Consider the following 19,203-nt stretch of genomic DNA (forward strand, 5'->3'; position numbering starts at 1 on the left):
GAAACCCTAACAGCAAAATTGGAAGTACGATCGACTGGCTGGGAAGCAAAAGGCAAAGTCTTGGGAAGGGGATGTCACCTTCTACGTCTACAGAATATACCTGAAAGCGTGAGAAAGCCCTTTATCTTGGGAACTTGATGCTGAGGAGAAATCAAGTTCATTTAGTGCCAGTCGCTTTAGTCTTGTAAAAATTCTAACTTAGAAGATAAAACCTTCTGGGTATTTTTACTTATAAAACGTGAACTGAAAGTTACTGGTAGTAAATGGTGATGGGTTTTACTGTTAGGTTTCATATTAACAATGTCAAAAAAACGACAGCAGCAATTTTTAAGAGTTCAAATTAGTGTAAAAGATGGGACTACAAAACAATCTAATTTTTCAGCGGGTGATTAAAGTGCTCCTTTTCTTACGTTAAGTAAAAAGAAAATGAAAGGAATCAGCAGTCGCTGGCAACGATCATTGTAAGAGGTCTTTTAGGGCAAAATTTAATAGTACGAAGAAGTTTACAAAAATAGATTGATGCTATTTTGGGGAATAATACTGTAATTTTTTTCTCAATTCAGTTTTGATATATTGTACCTGATCATACAAAAATTACTTCAAATTCAAACTTGACTATATAAAAAAGGGAGCGATGACATGAACTCATCTAGATGACAGATCTGGCAAAATATTAAGAATGAAAAAATTCTACCGAGGGCACTTATTTCATGTCCAGATGTCAATACCATTGTCAGCTGGTAGCTTATACTCTTCCCAGAAGCAGTCACAGGTTTGAAGTCGATTATGCAGTAGAGAGTCACGCAGTCCAGATATTCCTTCTGATGCAAAACACTGAAGCTCTTTCCGTTTCCTTATTAAAATGCCAACTGGTTGTCTATTTGTCTTTATCCCACTTATCTGTATTCACAAGTTAACAAATCGCGTCAACAATTATTGTAGGCGAAGGGGGGGCTATTGCTGGATCAAAGGCTCTATAAGACATCTTTACTGATTGAATCAGAAGGCTTATTGAGTTCAACCCTCACACCTTTTTCGCCTGCAAAAAAAAAAAAAAAAAAAAGATTACTCACTCATTCATTAAGCACCAGACCGCTTCTGCTACTGCTTCCCACTGAGCTAACCGCGTGCCCCATGCCTCAGCTTTGCAAACCCACGTCCCCTGAAAATGATCGCATTGCACCTCTAAAAGCTACCCGCACCACTGCTGTAATAAATGCACTCCTCTGGACTAGCACACCTTCAAAAGGAAAGGCTGTTCTCTACACAGATCATGATTTTATCTCCTTTTTAATTCAAAAACAATGTGCGTTGCTCTAAAATAGCAGTGTGTTCAGTGTCCCTGAAAGCACACCACTAGGACTCCACCACAAATAGTAACTTTAAAAAAAAAAAAGCACGAATATCCAATTTTATAGTTAAAAAATTTTTTTAATGTTTAATTTATTTTTGAGAGAAAGAGAGAGCATGAGCAGGGGAGGGGCACAGAGAGAGGGAGACGCAGAATGGGAAGCAGGTTCTAGGCTCCGAGGAGTCAGCACAGAGCCTGATACTGGGCTTGAACTCACGAGCCGCGAGATCATGACCTGAGCCAAACTCAGACACTTAACCAACTGAGCCAGGTGCCCCCAATTTTATAGTTTTATAAAAGGGATTATCTCCGGCTCATGAAAGTACAGCCAGTTAATCAGTAATGTGAGCACCGAGCAGACTCTTGGAGACACAGGCTGGGGTTAAAGAAGCAGCGGTCCATCTGCTGGAAGAGTAAGAGCCTCTCCTCCAGGAGACAGTCCGCGGTAGGCGGCGGTGGGAGGGGCCCGCGGACCGAGGGATCTTCAGATCTGGCCCAAGTGTGTTGTCTACGGACCCCACCGGCAGGCACAGACTCCACATGCCTGACTTCCATCATTTCAGCTCATCTCCTTCGTATTGTTCTTCAATTGTTCCACATGCAACATGGAAGACCTGGATTCTGTACATATTCTTTAGAGCACGGACTTTTGAAAAGGAAAGGGTGCTGGGGCGCCTGGGTGGCTCGGTCGGATAAGCATCCAACTCTCAGTTTTGGATCAGTTTTGGCTGATCTTACTGTTTGTGGGCTGGAGCCCCGCACTGGGCTCTGCACTCACAGCGCAGAGCCTGCTTGGGACTCATTCTCTCTCTTTCTCTCAAGATAAATAAATTTTTAAAAATTAAAAAATAAAAAGGAAAGGGTACTTATAACTTCCTGCTAAAAGGAGCACGAGAGGAAGCCAGATGGCAGCTAACAAAAGCATCTGGCAGCCTGGGATTGAAAAGGACATAATCACAGAAAACCTCAGCTTGTGTTTGAATACTTTTCTGAAGGTTTTTTGCCTCAAACTTTCCGAATCTCTGAATAATTTTGTTGGCTAACGATAACAATGAAGAGGGCTTCAGAGAAGTCCTCTTTTACATAAGGGAGTTAAGGAATCCAACAGAAACAAGGAGCAAGTCTCTGTCGCGTTAATAAAGGCCATGTCCGTGCTCGCATTCCCGACGGCACCGCCTGACCGCGGGCGCCTTCCCTGCGGTAGAACCTGGCCGCAAAAAATGTTTACCTGTTAGATATTTTACTTTAGCTCGTGCTCTCTCATCTGCATCAAAATACCAAACAGTTATTGCGTACCTAAAAGAAAATTTAGAATAGGGTTAAGAAGGATCACACCGGGGGATAAAAAAAAGTGGTAAGCTCTTGTAACAGTCTATTAAAACATGTCATGCCAATGTAACGCCTCAACTGAATGATATCAGAGGACAAATGAGCATGGTCACAACCCACCCCTCCAGGAAGCTCAATGCTCAAGAGCAGAGCAGGGGAGCAGGAGCAGCTAAAGCTGATGTTGCCAAGGTGACGAGTTTTTATGATTTTCTTAACACCTACTTAACCTGCTTGATTATCTGTTTTTGCAAGCCCACAGCAGAGCAGAAAGAGGCAATAAGAAGGTAAAAGAATGGCTGTTACAGAAAAAGCACGCTATCAGTAGCGCTCAGTTCAGCAGAACAGAACCCCAGGCCTGGGACCCTGTGGCGAGGAGGAGGGCTAACAGTTTCTGGGGACGGCACTGTATGACAGCAAAGACTGAGGGAGCTTTACACGTTTAGAACCTGGAGCTGTCAGGAAAGGCTTCAGTTACGCTAAGAGTTTTTAGGATTTTTATCAAAACAATTACACTCTGTTTTAACATTTCAAGTTTACGTAGCTAAATACCATGCCTCCGAAAATTTCACTTAATTAGAAGGGCTCATTCCACAAATAAAGAAAGAACGTCTGGTTTATCAAATACGACAAAGCACCCAGTTGCAGCTCCTGGTGCCAGTAATGGGGATGGTGTACACACACTGTAGGCAGTAAGAACTACAAATGGTAATTCCTCAGTAGAACACAAAGTGAGACCATCGTGCCAATTCTGGTGGGGGCTTCCCGGCTGGGGAGCACCACGGATTGAGTGAAGAGCAGTGAATGTGAACGGAATGAGGGCTGATCGTGTGAGGGGTCTCAAGGAAGGAGTCAAAGGCAGAGGGGAGTCAGAGTCCAGGAGTCCGGACAACTGGGGAAAGTGAGGCGCTCAGATCACTCGGCTGCTGAGTGACAGTACGGAGGTTAGTCTGGCATCCTGACTTCCAGATTCTTCCTTCCAGAGCTCCAGCACCGTTCTTACCACGCAGCTCCTTCTAGTTTTCCAGGTGGCCGTGGGAAGGGGAAAGGTACGCAGATACTGCCCTGAATTTTCAGTTACTTAGCAATCGGAGTCCCCCCATCTGGATGCACCCGTTCCCTGGCACCCAGGCCTCACCAGAACACAGCTGGAAACTCACACCCTCAGGTTTTCTACCTGATCTCCCAGCGACCTACTTAAAGAGTCCTTCTCACATTAACTTTGTGCTTCTGGTCATTCTGGGCCCAGCTGAGCTCCTCTCTTCACTGGGACACCTGGCTCATCTAGTCCATCTATTCCAATTAATGCCACCTTCTCCCTCCTCCAAAGTCCTGTGGCATCTACCCTGCACAGCTGTTTGGCATTTGCGATCTAAAAATGTCCGTTCTCTATCTAGATACAAGCAGACCATACTCAAGACTTCAAAAAAAGGAAGGTCTATAAAGCAGTTTCTAGGTCAAGAAGGGTTTTAAAGAAGCAGCAGGGGCAGAGACAGGCACTAGGTGCCCGCAGGAGAGATGGGGGAGTCAGGGTGGGCGCCATCGTGTGATGGGACAGGAACCCCCCTGGTTTCCATGAGTGGCTTCTCAGGACTTCTAACCACACTACCCAGCTTGCTACTGGCTATGTAAATCAGGGGTAAAGGCGACACAGCTCAGAAAGAAGCAAGAAAAGAGGGACGCCCGGCTGGCTCAGGCGGTAGAACATGTGACTCTTGATCTCAGGGGGTCACTGGATATAGAGATTACTTAAAAAAAAAAAAAGAAAGAAAGAAAGAAAAATGAAAAAAGAGAGATGACAACAAAGTGTTTGGAACGGAGCCTCCCTGGGGCTGGCCCAGGCCTCGCAACCCCAGGCAAAGGCAGCTCTCCCACTGGATCTATGGCTAGGCCTCCTCTGCCCAGACCTCCCCCCTGCATGCCAGCAATTCACTACCATGATGCTCAAGGTCCCGTCTGTAATGAAAACTGGGTATTTGAAAAACAGTGCTATTTTCCTATAAGTACTTATAACAATGTCTGCAACATCTTCCATTTTAATACTGTTAACATTTCAATGTAGGAAAATGGCAGAAAGAATATCTAATAAGGCTCACAGATGCTTATTATCAAAGCTGAAGCGTTATTTGGCTAATGTGAACTCCCACACATGGCAACCTTTTCTTTTTCCTCCTCACTTCTACTCTCCGAGTGCCTCTTACTTTTCTGCTTTGTAAAATTTTTCTACATTATCCCTCTCTTTTTCCTCCCTCCCTCTCTAAAAAAGCTGCCCTTTTCCTTCTCTATGGAATCTTTCTATCCCCCAAGTGACTACTCCCACAGAATCACAGAATGGACAGTAGTCAGGCTTAAAGCAAGGAGACAGGGCTGGAGACAGATGGCCTATTATTTCCATTTCTTAGCCTAAATGGAAGTGGCTGTGTGAAGAAAGTCACACTTGGTGCTAAACTGGGAATAAATCGTGTAAAATCATCCCAACGAGAAGTTAGGACCAAAGCATGATGATAAATGTAACTCGAGAACAGGACGATAGTAGAAAACTCTCAAGTATATACCCTATCCATCCCATCCCTCCTCTCCTACAATTCTTTCTAAAAAGGAATACTACCTTGTAGCATATGCTGGTTGTACTTCATGAGGGTTGCGACGGTCAGACCAGAAAAACAGCAGTCTATCAAATTTGGGTTCAATGTCAGCAAACTGGGCTTTGCCTTCTGGAAAAATTCGAAGTATACCTCCACTTACCTAAGGAAAAGAGCCAAATATGTAAGTATGAAAGTAAGAATACTGCAAAATTAAATTTAGGGGGGAAAAAAAGACCATTTCAGAATCAAAACTCTTAACTGGATTATTCACAAATACATTCCAATTAACAAGGAACGAAAAGGAGCTGAGTTTGCCAAATTCATGCACTAATATGAGGAAAAATTCATTTTCTGTTTCAGGGATTTTTGTAAATAGTTGGTGAGACAGATGAATCTTTTCTGAATTCAAAAGGCTTAAAATGACACTTGGAAGTTTTAAAAACTAGTAATCACACATTCCTTATTTAGGTATGCTAATGATATGCTTAATTAGCCCATTCTTTAAAAATACGTCTGTTTAAATCATCTTGACAGAATTACTATAAATGGTTAAGTATGTTAAATAAATGGCTTACTATTTTTAACTTTAACAGTAATTAACAGGAAAGTCACACATTTAATGCCTCCTACTTAAGGAATTCAACCTATCAGTAGAAGTGTCCTCATTTATGGTCATCACTGTCACCACTGTGGACATTATTAGAAACGGGGGCTCCCCCTTGCTAGACTGGGCTGCACACATTGATGGTTAGCTGCTTATAGAACTGGATTCCATCCAGAAAGGATCATTACTATTCACCCAAACACACAACCTTCTCTATCTGAGGTCAGATTGACTCACCTAGTCATTCCAATACCAACCGAGTGTCTACCATCCTGGGCCTTGTACCGGGCCCCGGGTACAGAGTAAGGAATAGCACACACAGATGCTGTCCTCAGTGTACGTACAATCTGGGGGAATTAAAGTGAGGCAAAACCCACCCAACTGAGTAGCTCATTACCCTTGAAGAACTAAACTCCTAAGCAGGTAGATTCTAAAATTGTAAGGAACTCATACTTAATCAAGACATCATGGAGGCTGAGCCTATGCCCAGAATCTGTAGACAAGCTGTTTATCAGACTCATCCTTAAGTTACATTTAAGCTACTGTGTACTCGGGCCCGCCTTCCTCAGGCTCTGTTCAGATGCGTTCCCGTGGCACTCATGCAAACATCTAAGGAATCTCTAGACTATGACCAAGAACATATCCTTTCTACCCCCTGCCCTTTGACTGGAGTCACTGGGATTATCACAGGTGATCTGCTGAAAATGGTTAAAAAGAGATCACTAAAACTTCCAGTCCCCCTCTGGGAAACCTTCCCTGGCCCCGGAAATAGGTGTCCCCCTATGTGGTCCCACAGTAATCTATCCTGCACTGGGCATAACCAGTTGTCACTGTTAATCTACTGATCTGTTCCCTCACGAGATCCCAGGCTCTAGGAGAGCTATTTCTATTTGTGCTCTATCTCCAGTACCCAGAACGATGTCTCCATGCTATACATACTCACTGTAATCTTGCAATGGAAGTTTTTACTTCTACATACACAAATCCTAAGGACTTTTTGTGCTTATGTACTAATTTAGAAAACTATATATTAATGACCTTGGTTAGGTCATATCAAAATTAAAAGAAGATCAACATAGAAAGAACCTAACAAAATACAGAAGTCAGAAGTTGTTCAAACATATTTCTAGCTTTCAAGATATTCACAAGATGGGGGGAAAATATTTAAGTTTTAACCAAGTTACACCAGTCTGTTTTGTATGTTGGGCTCAAGGTGAATGACCAAATTTATTTCTTTTAAATGTTGAAAGCTATAATAGAAAAAGCATGCTTGTTGACATAATCCCTCAACAACTACTTTGGAGTAAATCTTACCTCCATTTTGAACTTCAGCAAGGACAGAGGAAAATCGTTAAATCAGTATGACACAGAAAGCTTACTGGAGCACCGTGAGCGTATCTTAGGTTTTAGGATATGATTTAGGACAGGACTAGGTTTTTACATATTTAAGACTTGGTGCTTTTCATTTCTGTGTAAATGTTTGTGTGTGGGAGGGAAATGTTTTAAAGGTTATTTGATTTTTAAAAATTACTGGGGCGCCTGGGTGGCTCAGCTGGTTAAGAGTCCGACTTCCACTCAGGTCATGATCTCACAGGCCGTGAGTTCAAAGACCATGCCGGGCTCCGTGCTGACAGCTCACAGCCTGGTGCCTGCTTCGGGTTTGTTCTCTCTCTCTCTCTCTGTCCCTCCCCAGCTCATGCCCTCTCTCTTTCTCTCAAAAATGAATAAACATTAAAAAAAATTACTCTGGCTATCCAAGTGTGTTCCCTCTGAACATCCACATAGCTATACATTGTTTTCATTTCTTTATTTGAATATTTTGCTTCAATAAAGGTAAATAAAGATTTTTAAAAGATCAACACAAAATTAGTTTAAACAACCTTCAAAGCAAAAACAAAGCATGACATACTTCTGAGGTTTCAATGATTTAAACTCAAGTGAAACTCAGGCTAATATAAGCAAGTAAATATTTAAAACAAGAGAGATTCAAAGGTACTGTAAACTCTAGTTGGTTTTATAGGATTTGTCAGCACTGATAAACTTCTAGTTTTTCCATAATCAGGAGAGAAGGAATCCTGCCTCCAATATTCGATTCAATAACTCAATGCCAGACAGTATCTCTGCAGCAGGAAGTAGGAAATAATCCATAATAATTATTTATATACAATCTCCTTCAAAAGCCATTACAAAACAAGTGTTCTCAGAAGCNTTTTTTTTTTTTTTTTTTTTTAAAGCTATTAGAAGGTATATGTTTTAATCAAGTACATTTTGGTGACGGTTAAATCTGGGGGGGCACTTGGCAGGCTCTGTCAGTAGAGCACTCAACTCTTGATCTCGGGGTGGAGTTCGAGCTCCACGCTGGGAGTAGAGCTTACTTAAAAGAAAAACAACAACAACAACAAAATGTTACATTTTGGATGAATGCTTTAATATCTGAAAATAAGGGAATCCACTTTTTGAGATATATTATTACCTGTTTCACTTTACAAAGATCCACTCCTAATACCCAAGACTGAAACAAACCTAAGAAATTTTTAACTATTCCATGTGTGAAAGACAGTCTCACCTAAGAGGAGTCTGGGTCTTAATACCTATGAGAAAAAAAAAATGAATGGTCAAGTAAGCTGCATACCTTGGCATCCCAGTCTTTATTAAGATAATATATACATGTCACACATCTTCCATCTCCATTTGGATTATCAACGTGACGTACATAACCCGTTCCGTTGCCTGGATAACAAGCAACCATGGCCTGTAATAATAACGATGATGATTTTAAAAGTCTATACATATATGAATAAAAAGGGAAAACAGTTTATAAAAGAAATCTCTGATTTGGGGCTACTTTTACACTTAAATTCTCCTATATAAAAAATCCTATTTTGTAGATAAGAAAAGGCAAAGATATTCTACATTGACACAAAGACTACAAAAGTAGGGTGGTGAGTGATCCAAAGCCTGGTGAAGTTTGCTTCACTGTGAAGGGAGGAGCTGACAGCGAAGAATCAGAGAATAACAACTTGGCTGTTATGAGCCATATGTCCCTGCTCGAAATCCCAAAGGTTAGAAGGATTGCAGGACCTACTTCCATCTTTATTCATACTGAGAATCAAGGTCAAATGAGTCTCTGTTCTGCTCCAGGGGAGACTTCTATTCTCCCTGAGCTCACAGAACACCACCATGATTATTGCTCACAGAACACCACCATGATTATTGTTTGACGGCCAAACACCCATCCTGATACCGTCTCTGAATTTAGCTCAACTCCAAACAGTAACTCATTTGTCAGTGATTTAAAAAAAATAAAAAGGCTAGGTGTAAAATTAGCATGTGACTAATTCCTCTTCAAATAAGAAAGTCATTTTTTCACTCAGATTATAACAAGATGTAGTTCAGAAGACCGCTGTGTTAAGCACAAAGGTGGAAAAGAGGTCTAAAATAAAAAGCATGAAAAGAACTCAGCCATTCTAGAACTGTAGTACATAGTAATTAACTGAACTTAGCGTGATTAAAATTAAAAAACCTCGGGAATTATGAAGAAAACAAAAAATAAGATGGTCAAGGTTACCACTTATTCTTGAAATCCTCCAATTTCTTCATGTATTGAAGTAAACAGATCAGTATTAATGTCAATAAATTAGTGTAAAGCTATCACGCAGTAAAATTACATCATAATTTAAAGGATAAATGGCAAGTGCTAAGTTTTAAAATTCATATTCAACTGATTAGTGAATAAGTAACTCAGTGTTCCATCTCTGAGAGACTAGGAAGCATTTTATTTTATTTACTTTATTTTTTTTTTAATTTTTATTTATTTCTAGGAGAGAGAGAGAGATAGCGTGAACAGGGGAGGGTCAGAGAGAGAGGGAGACACAGACTCTGAAACAGGCTCCAGGCTCTGAGCTGGCAGTCAGCACAGAGCCCGACGCGGGGCTCGAACCCACAAACCGCGAGATCATGACCTAAGCGAAAGTCGGACGCTTAACCGACTAAGCCACCCAGGCGCCCCAAGACTAGGAAGCATTTTAAATATGAATGCTTAAAAAACAAAATGACATTTTCACAAACAACTTAGACCTACAGCTCCTTCAGAAGTAGAATTTTTGGTGAATATTCCATATGTCTCTATTTTTTCTGATTCCAGACAGACTTACATGCTTTCTCTTGGGACTTGAGGTTGGTAGCAACAGTCAGAACAGCATGAGCTCAGTGGGTTGAATAAACCCAAACAATTTCCCTGTCACTAGCAACTAGGAAAGGCGTGAGTAGCAGACCTTGAACAGTTCAATAAGAAGATACCAGTTCAGGGTGCCTGCAGGACTCGGTCGGTTAAGCACCCAACTCTTAGCTTTGGTACAGGCCATGTTCTCACGGTTTGTGAGATCAAACCCCGCGTCTGGCTCCATGATGACAGCACAGAGCATGCTTGTGATTCCCTTTCTCTCTCTCTATGCCCCTCCTGTGAGTGCGCGCGCACGTGCGCATGCATGCGCACACACACACACACACACACACACTCTCTCTCTCTCTCTCTCTCTCTCTCTCACAAAATAAAACAAACTTTTAAAAAAGGTACCAATTTAGCAGTGGGATTAATCCATGTGCGATTAATAAGGACAATTTTGGTAAATTACATGATATATTCTTATCCATGGATAAGAATGAAAATCAAACCAAACCAAGCCAAACCAGCCAACCTGAAGTCTTAAGTGATCTCATCTTTAAAAAGTTCACTCAGGCCTCTCCAACTATCTGGTAACCTCGGCGTCTCTTGAGCAAAGAATGAAGGGGAAAATCATTCTTTGTTCATCCACCCCCCACCCCACCCTACGCTGCCCCACCCTACCCATCCCATAGCAAACACCCCCTCAACATCAACCATGTACCTGAAAGGGCTTGGTGGGGGAAGTGGCTACAATGATGACCAAAATAGAGTTCCCTATTTTCATTTATTATGGACCTTAGTGTAGTGAAATAAATAACCAATAAATAGATATAATGTTAGGTAGTTATCGTTTCATAAAGTTGAAGGATGCAGAAAATAACAGGATGATTTCTGGAACAGAAGTCAGGGAAGACCTCTCCAAGGAGCTCACATCGGAGCAGAGACTGAAATGAAGGGAATGGCAAGTTGTGCAAATATCTGTGGGTAAGCATTCTGGCCGAGGGAAAATGAGAGCAAAGGCAGAAACGGCTGGGCCAAGTGGAAAACCGCTGCGGGCCAGCTGGACTCGAGTGAGCAAGGGCAGAGGAGGCAGCGTTTAGCAAGCCACGGTAAGGACTTTGGATACTGCGCTAATAGTGACAAGAAGCCAACGGAAGCGCATCTGATCAGGGTTTTAAGAAGGTCAGTTTCGGTTGTGGATGAATAAAAGCTTGCAATGGCAATAACCTCAGTACCACCCATGGGCTAACGTTTGCTGGATGCTGACCATCTGCCCACACTGTTCTAAGTGATTTGCGTGTTTGAATGCATCTGATATAACCAAAAGAGGTAAACAGTGTCATTATCCTCATCTTCATTTAACTGTGAGGGAAACAGAGCCCCAGAAAGGCTAATTAATGTGCTCGATGCCACGTGACAGTAGAACCAGGTATGCACGCAGGCAATGTGGTCCAGGAAGCCACGTACCTAACTGCTACGCAAGGCTGCGGGGAGGAAAAAGTGAGAAAAAGGCAGAGGCCAGCAGGCTGATGCAGTTTCTAGCAGAGAAACAGACAAGGGGGCTGCCCAGGCTGGCAGAGTGGGGCGTACTCTGAAGGCAGAAAGCAGAAAGTGAGAAGAGTCAAGGAGGACTTCAAGGTTCTCGACCTATGTCATCGAATGAACGGAGTTAACTCTTCCCAAATACTAGGCGAAAGAGTAGTTTTTATTGCAAAGGGGAAGGGAGTCTCCCAGCAACGGTCAGGATGAGCCAGGCGGCCCAGAACAGAACTGCACAGCAGGATTAAGCCTCACCGTGGGATCTGTTTGTGTTGGTCACTTCTAAACTGCTTTCCTTAGAGCCCTTGGGTTATGTGGAGGTCCGGGGGTGGGGGCAGGGGAGAGGCAGTGAAATGAGAAGAGACCAAAGGAGCCAACCCAACCTTCAACTAGGGCCGGCATCGCCCCGCTCGCTGGTCCACAATTGAGGAAGCAGGGCAGGACTGAGTCCCCAGAGCACAGCCCTGCAGGCAGACGCTAGAAGGATAGAGCCCGCACACGCCCAGAAAACCCAGACTGTCACAGGGCACCAGAGAGCCAGAGGGGGCACACTCCTAGAGGCTCTAGGGAAAGAGAAACCCTGTAGGAAACCGGCAAAGGTCTGGATGAATTCATTCAAGTAACAGCACGGCCTAATGTTGACACCGGGAACCTGCATTTAGCAACTGACGCATGCACCAAGACTCCTCTCATTTGGACCGTAGAAAACACAAAAAGGTCTTTCTCTAGGGCCAGGGATTAAGAAGGGCACTTTGCTTGACGAGCACTGGGACATGTGTGGAATCAGTGAATTTCTACATTGTACACCTGAAACTAATATAACCCCATATGTTAACTGGAATCGAAATAAAAACTTAGAAACAATAAAAAAAGGCATTTCTCTAAATCTCACGAAATCTGGCAGCTACTACTGTCTTCAACCAGTATTCATATCTAAACAAAGCTATCCTTAAAGGTCTGCATTATCAAATTCGAGTTCCTTAAATATGGGGCACCTGGGTAACTCGGTCGGTTTGAACATCTAACTTGATTTCGGGAAAGGTCAGGATCCCAGGGTCATGGGACGGAGCCCCAAAGGTGGGCTCTGCACTGCAACCTGCTTGGAAATTCTCTCTCTTCCTCTCTCTCTCTGCCCCTCCTCTGCTCGACTGCTCTCAATAAACAAATGAATGAATAAAAGACCGAATAAATAAAGTTCCTTATACGTAACATAGCTTTCCCAGTTCTTCCAATTTTGAAATAATATTCATGCTCTATTTCTTAGTCAGTACTTTCGTTTTCCTGGTGCATTTAATATATATTTGTGCAAAAAAGACTCTGATATTACTGTTCTTATTTGCTTTCAATATGCATCTAACATGCTCTTACTCATAATACTTTTAGTAAACTTAATTTTTTTCTATTAATCAGTTGGTAAAGCAACTAATAACCCACTCATTCTATCTAGATGGCATCAGCAGCCTTAAAGCATATGGCACTAACTGGAATTTAAATTAAAACTTTAAAAAAGAGAATTTAAAAAATGTATTTCTGGCACACCTACACAGCTACGAAAAGGCCTGCTACGGTATCTGTCTGAAAGGACGTAACTGGAAAGAAAAAGAAAAAACCAGGCACACACAAAACAAATAAACTGAGTCGTGTAAATAATAAACAGAAAAAGAAGTCTGAGAAAACCAAGTATTTGTGGAGGATGCAGTAAAATAAGGGGATGAGGCTCTGAGCCGCACACAGGACCAAAGCTTATCTCTGAAGGACAGATGTGATCTGCAGAAAAGCAAAGCGTGTGAGCATAACAAATATGCCAGCAGTTACGTGACAGTGGGGTACACTATAATGACCTGCTCCGCCACATAACTGCTTAAATGGTGAAGTGAACTTGGTGGAAATAGGAGGAGATCTTGAAAGTTGCACAGAGGAAGCAGGAGATGAAAGAGGCTGTGATGAGTGGCTTGTAACAGAGACTGTGGGCGGGTCCCTGCGCCTTCCAGCTATGCTCACAGCTGGCCATGAACCAGGAGGAAGGCCCTGGCCAGCACCATGCTGGTCGCCTTGATTGTGGACTTTTCAGCCTCCAGGACTGTGAACAACACATTTCTGTGGTCTATAAACTACCCAATCTGGTTCTGCCGCTGCTGTTGCTGTTATGGCAGCCTGAATGGACCAAGTCACATCTACGGAAGATAAAACCATTCCAAGGGATTTACGTTGGATGGACACAGTTCTAAAGGAAACGCATTAAAGTCTCTCAGGAAAACCAAAATGAGGCTTACCAGGGATGGAAGTGACACTTCCTGGTTGTCCTTCTGTCGTTTTGGGAGTGGCAGGCCTTGACTTGACCCTGCCCTCCTCTAAAGTGTGGGGTCGAGGACAGCAGAAGAATCTAGGCATTCACCCGAGAAAGAAACAATGCCATTGCTCATTTATAATTCTGAGGTATGCTCCTAATTTGCTGTCTCTTTGAGATGCCAGCTTTAAATATTTCCATTTCCCACTGGGAAAAGCCTATTTAAACATAAGCAAAACAATTAAATACTATTTTTTCCTTTTTGATATGAAAATATACATGATTGAGGATGTTCTTAAGATAAGAAACACCATAAATTTGTTTTTCACTCTGAGAATAAAAGGAAGGAAGAGGTTTGTGATACCTCTTTGGAATCTGAAGACATTTATTTCTGGCATTGGAAGACTTGTATTCAATATGAAGCTGAACCAGGAAACTTTAAAAAAATTTTTCCTTTTTGGACAGAATTATTTTCAAACATGGATTCAAAGCTAAAAGAACTAGGGGCGCCTGGCTGGCTCAGTCCGTAGAGCACGCGACTCTTGATACAGGTGCTGTAAGTTCGAGCCCTGAGTTGGGCGCAGAGATCACTTAAAAACAACATCTTCAAAAAGCAAAAGAAAAATCATGGAGGAGGGCACTTGTGGGGATGACCACTGGGCGTTATATGGAAACCAACTTGACAGACTACTTGTAAAAAGCAAAAGAAAAAAAATGAAGCCAAGAGAACTAAAATTTTATGGGCTATCAAAGTACTATTTTCCGTGAATGAAGGGAAATTGTTTACTCTATGAAAATTTACCCTAGCACAGTGTGCCGCCTACGGGTACACAGTATCCCGCCCTTTGTCTCCTGCGGTCCCTGCCTGCAAGCCAGGCGTGGACGGTCTCCTTTAGACTCACAGATTTATGACGTAGGTACAATTAATCTCTCTGTTTTAGAGGTTAGAAAACTGAACCATAAGGAGAACAAAAATGTTGCCAAAGGTCCCAGAGGCTCCAAGCAGTGGAGGTGGGACATAAATTGAGGCAGCCTGGAGGGAAAAATCACTCCGGCCATACTCAATTCCCAGTCCCAGTGAGGCTCGTGTTCAGTCTGACGGAGGAGTTCAGGTAACGGGCTCCTCCGTGCTTCCCCCACATGCTAGCATATCGCAGACTCATGCATAATAATGCCCAGCTCTCGGACGTACAGACGTACAGGTGTATTCCGTGAGGTGTCTGCAGGCTCTATGGGGCACCTTACCCTCTAGGTCTCTTCCCCATCCAACTGTGAAAGCACCCCCACTCCCTGCCACCACCACCGCTACCTCTGGGGTTTATGTACATCTAACTGAAATACAGGGAAAAACAGGTCATCAAAAAACAAAAACAAAAACAAAAAAAAACCTGAAGTAGGAGCACGTACCGTAAGAATAAGCTAATTTTAAAACAGCAGCCTTCAATCACACCTGTTTAGGTAAATCTCATTTCAAAAAAAAAACACCATTAAAAAAATACCGTTAAAAGTATAGAAAGTCATGAATTTTCTTCATTGCTTTAATTATTATGGAGGGAGTAATGGAAAGAGGGCAATCTACAGGCATTAACAGTTGTAATCACTTATTTGCTAACCTTAATGTTATAAATAAAGACCTCACCATAAATAAACCCAGACTTTATGTTTGGGGAGGTAAATTTTTCAAGTCCATGTCATGGCAAAAATGAAACTAGCACTGAAAAACCGGGTTGGACAAAAAAGAACAAGTTTTTCCCTTGGTACAAGCCTCTAGTCCACACGGGGCAATGAAGATCCTGCAGAAGATCAGCGTTCACTGAAGCTCAACTAAGTCTGAGTGGGAAGAGAGGAACAGAAAAGGAGGTCCTGAGAGAGTGTTATGGCAGATCATGGCAGAGTTTATGGGAGAAGCCATTATCTGAACTAAGCTTCAAAAAGAAATCTGTAAGTTGGAAAGGGGGTTGGAATTCATTCTGTTGGAATGAATTACATGAGGGCAGTTTTAACCACGGGAAAAGAACAGAGCACGTTTGTTCTTTGCTCAGATTTGCCAGCGTACAGAGGTCTCAAGAAGGGGGAGGAACCCCAAAGAGGTGAGGGGGCCAGACTGCAGCCAAACCTGAGCGCCTTCTTACCCCACAGGAAGACGAGAGCCAGCATCCTGGGCAGAGGAGCAACACAATCAGAACACGACAAGGTGAATGGAAGATGGATTTGCACAAGGAGGCAGGAAAAACAACAGGACACGGAGAAGACCGGTCAGAACACACAGAAACACGAAACACAAAGAAAGGAAACAGTGTGATGTGGAGAAGGTTCTCTGGGGAGGATGGAAAAGAGGGAGCAAGGGGTGGGTGCAATGGGGAGGAGCCCCGGCCAAGAAAAAGGGACAGGACTTGGTAAGGTTTTCACAGACAGAGAGGGGGACACGGCTGAACCAAAGGTCTGTGTCGGGTTGAGACTATCAGACCATGAATGGAAGCAGGGCGCATGGGCTCGGGAGAGGCTGGTTCATTTTTTGGACATACTGAGTTTGCCATGCTGATGGGCCATCCAGGCGGAGCTGTTCAAAAGCAGTTGGAAATGCGGGTCTGGAACTCCAAAAAGAGTCATGGCTGGAGATGCAGACTTAGGAGGCCTCTTCATAGGGGCTTCAGCCGTGTGGCTGCCAGAGATTGCCCAGGAAGGGGGTGGAAGGAGAGAAGAAGAGAACAAAGGAAGATTCTTATGGAATAAAGTCATTTGGAATAAAAGCTCCTGAAACTTTGCTTTTCTGATCACAGCAATAAGCCAGGCAAAGGCTGGTAACTGTAAATGACTTAGGACTGATCTTTTTTTTTTTTTTTTTTATTTTTTTTTGACTAATTGTACATGATCAACATATACTACAAAACAGGACTTATAGGGGCATTTAGGTTGCTTCGTTAAAATGGTCTAGTAAGTTTCTTGCTATTACCGCATTGCCTCAGTAGCTCAGTTGGTTAACCATCCGACTTTGGCTCAGGTCATGATCTCACAGTTGGTGAGTTCGAGACCCACGTTGGGCTCTGTACTGACAGCTCAGAGCCTGGAACCTGCTTCAGATTCTGTGTCTCCCTCTCTCTCTGCCCCTCCCCCACTCGTGCTCTCCCACTCTCTCTCTCTCAAAAATAAACATTAAAAAAAAATTTTTTTAAGGCATTTCTTGCAATTATATTGAGATCAACAACAGTTCTGGAGCTCTGTCAACATAAACATCCTCAATACCTTCCTAAAACTAAACTCTTGGGGTGAAATTATATGGCTTTAAAAATCTGTTATTGCCAGAATGTTCTCCAGGATGGTTATATTAGCTTCCACCCCCACCAGCCCTGCTGGAAAGCGCACATCCATCCTCCCACTCATCTGCCAATCCGGGCTACTGAATTTTATTCTTTTAAAAGCTGCTCCAGGGCTGATGGGGGAGGGGGAGAACGGAAAGGGGGAGATGGACATGGAGGAGGGCACTTGTTGGGTGTTATATGGAAACCAACTTGACAATAAACTATGAAAGAAAAAAAAGAAAAAGAAAAGCTGCTCAATTTGATAGGTAAAAATGCATATGAACATTTTAATTACATCTCAAATGTGTGAAAGCAAACATTTTTCATAGTTTTAGTGGCCATTTAACTCTTCTTCTGTTAACTGCTCACTCACATCATTTACTCGGGTTCCTACCCCGTTGTTATCCTTTCTCTACTGACCTTCAGGAGTTCTTTAGCCACGGCTAGCCTTGTACCACGTGACAGGACCACGTCAACATTTTTACCAGGCTCCTACAGAGTATTTTAATACAGAGTAGTTATTATCTGTGCCCAAAGGCAGAGTAGAACCATATTAATTATTAATATAAACTGAAGTTTTAAGAAGTCCAAAAGACTTTCTGACTATATTCATAGGAATGTGGAAAATGCAGGGAAAAAAGCAAAGATAATAAATAGCATTGTTCCTAATTACTCCCCAAGTGGCTCAGGAATGACCGACTGTTTCACACCACATGCACTGCTTTGTTTACTGGGCCCTAATTCTATCCCAAGAGAAAAAAAAAAAAAAACAAAAAAAACTTGAATGTACATTTAAAAATCAACTTGCTCAAGGGCGATGCTCCCGGCAGGCATGTAGTCTGGAGTTGTATAATGATGCTGGCTTACTAACTCACCATTTCCCTTTTAGGAGCTGTGAAGTTACACTTTATAAATTAGGAATCTACCTGGTGAAGCAGTTTCTATTTGAGCTGCCTAACCCTGCCGCCAGAACAGAGACCTATAATTTGCTAACCTTGGCTCCAATCTCACCAACTCTGCACAACTCTTCTCCCCGGCTCCTAAGCAGGGCTCTGTGTTTACGCCACTCACCCACACACCCCCAGGTCCCCCAAACAACCGCCAAATAGAGGAGGAAGACAGAGCCACCTCTTTCCGAGAGGAGGCTGGGGATCCCAGGCAGGCCTCAGCTTGATCCCCACCCAGGCAGTTATGTGATTTCATTCAAGCCTGTGCAAGGAGGTGTCACGGGTAACACAGACACTCAGACAGCTTTGGTAAACTTGTTATGTTATTAATATAACTCCCTGGCAGAGTATGCAATTTAGCATTAAAAGAAAAATAAAAACAAGAACAAAACACTCGGCTGTTTAACCTTACAAACACCTGCTTCAGCACTTCCCTAGGCCTCCTGAGCAGGCACTGCAGTTGGCCTGGGGACACTGATGAAAACTTCAATTCCAGAGTCTACAGCAGAGTTGTAATTTTAAATTATTATTTATTTCAGCACAGAGTGTAACGCATATTTTAGTGGACTGGAGGGCATGGGCTGGAGGTTCCTGATATTTGTCCTGGAGCAAGGGGTGATTAGAATTTGCAAAGCCACTGCTGGACCATCAGTTAATGCTGAAAGCTTCTAATAAAAAATCTCACTCTAGAGGCACCTGGGTGGCTCATTCAATTAATCGCCTGACTGTTGATTTTGGCTCAAGTCATGATCTTATGGTTCCTGAGATCGAGCCCTGTATGGGACTCTCCACTGACAGCTTGGAGCCCACCTGGGATTCTCTCTCTCTCTGCTCCTGCCCCGCTCCTGCATGGGCTCGCTCACTCTCAAAATAAATAAACTTAAAAAAAAAAACCAAAAAACAAAAACCTCACTCCTGTGAGATTAAGTCCAGTTTCTTCATCTCAAATCCAGAAGGTATGGCAAGTATTAGCATAAGTTATCAGAAATGACTACAGAAAAGAGTGGTATTCAAGATATGTGCTTTGGCAACAGGTTATCACAGAGGGACCACTGCTCTTACAGGGGCACATACCTATAAATCTAATGCATGCAGTGGCA

The 19,203-nt window shown here is 42.8% G+C and overlaps 1 protein-coding gene across 3 annotated transcripts in view; it reads right to left on the reverse strand.

The window, feature by feature from the left end:
• Window positions 1-459: 459 nt before the first annotated feature.
• The window catches only part of EGLN1 (egl-9 family hypoxia inducible factor 1), a 57,032-nt gene continuing 38,288 nt past the window's right edge, over window positions 460-19,203 (reverse strand). Inside the window, exons 2-5 of one of the 3 annotated variants that reach the window (XM_077751643.1) lie at window positions 8,499-8,618; window positions 5,286-5,422; window positions 2,580-2,647; window positions 460-1,039 (exon numbers count right to left, since the gene is read on the reverse strand). In XM_077751643.1, the coding sequence (XP_077607769.1) occupies window positions 975-1,039; window positions 2,580-2,647; window positions 5,286-5,422; window positions 8,499-8,618 (390 nt within the window). In that variant the 3' untranslated portion in view covers window positions 460-974. The remainder of the gene's footprint in view (window positions 1,040-2,579; window positions 2,648-5,285; window positions 5,423-8,498; window positions 8,619-19,203) is intronic. The other 2 variants (XM_077751645.1, XM_077751644.1) reach the window with 2 other exon arrangements.

Source organism: Crocuta crocuta, unplaced genomic scaffold (genome assembly GCF_008692635.1).
Source record: "Crocuta crocuta isolate KB4526 unplaced genomic scaffold, BGI_CrCroc_1.0 scaffold59, whole genome shotgun sequence".
Lineage (NCBI taxonomy): Eukaryota > Metazoa > Chordata > Mammalia > Carnivora > Hyaenidae > Crocuta > Crocuta crocuta.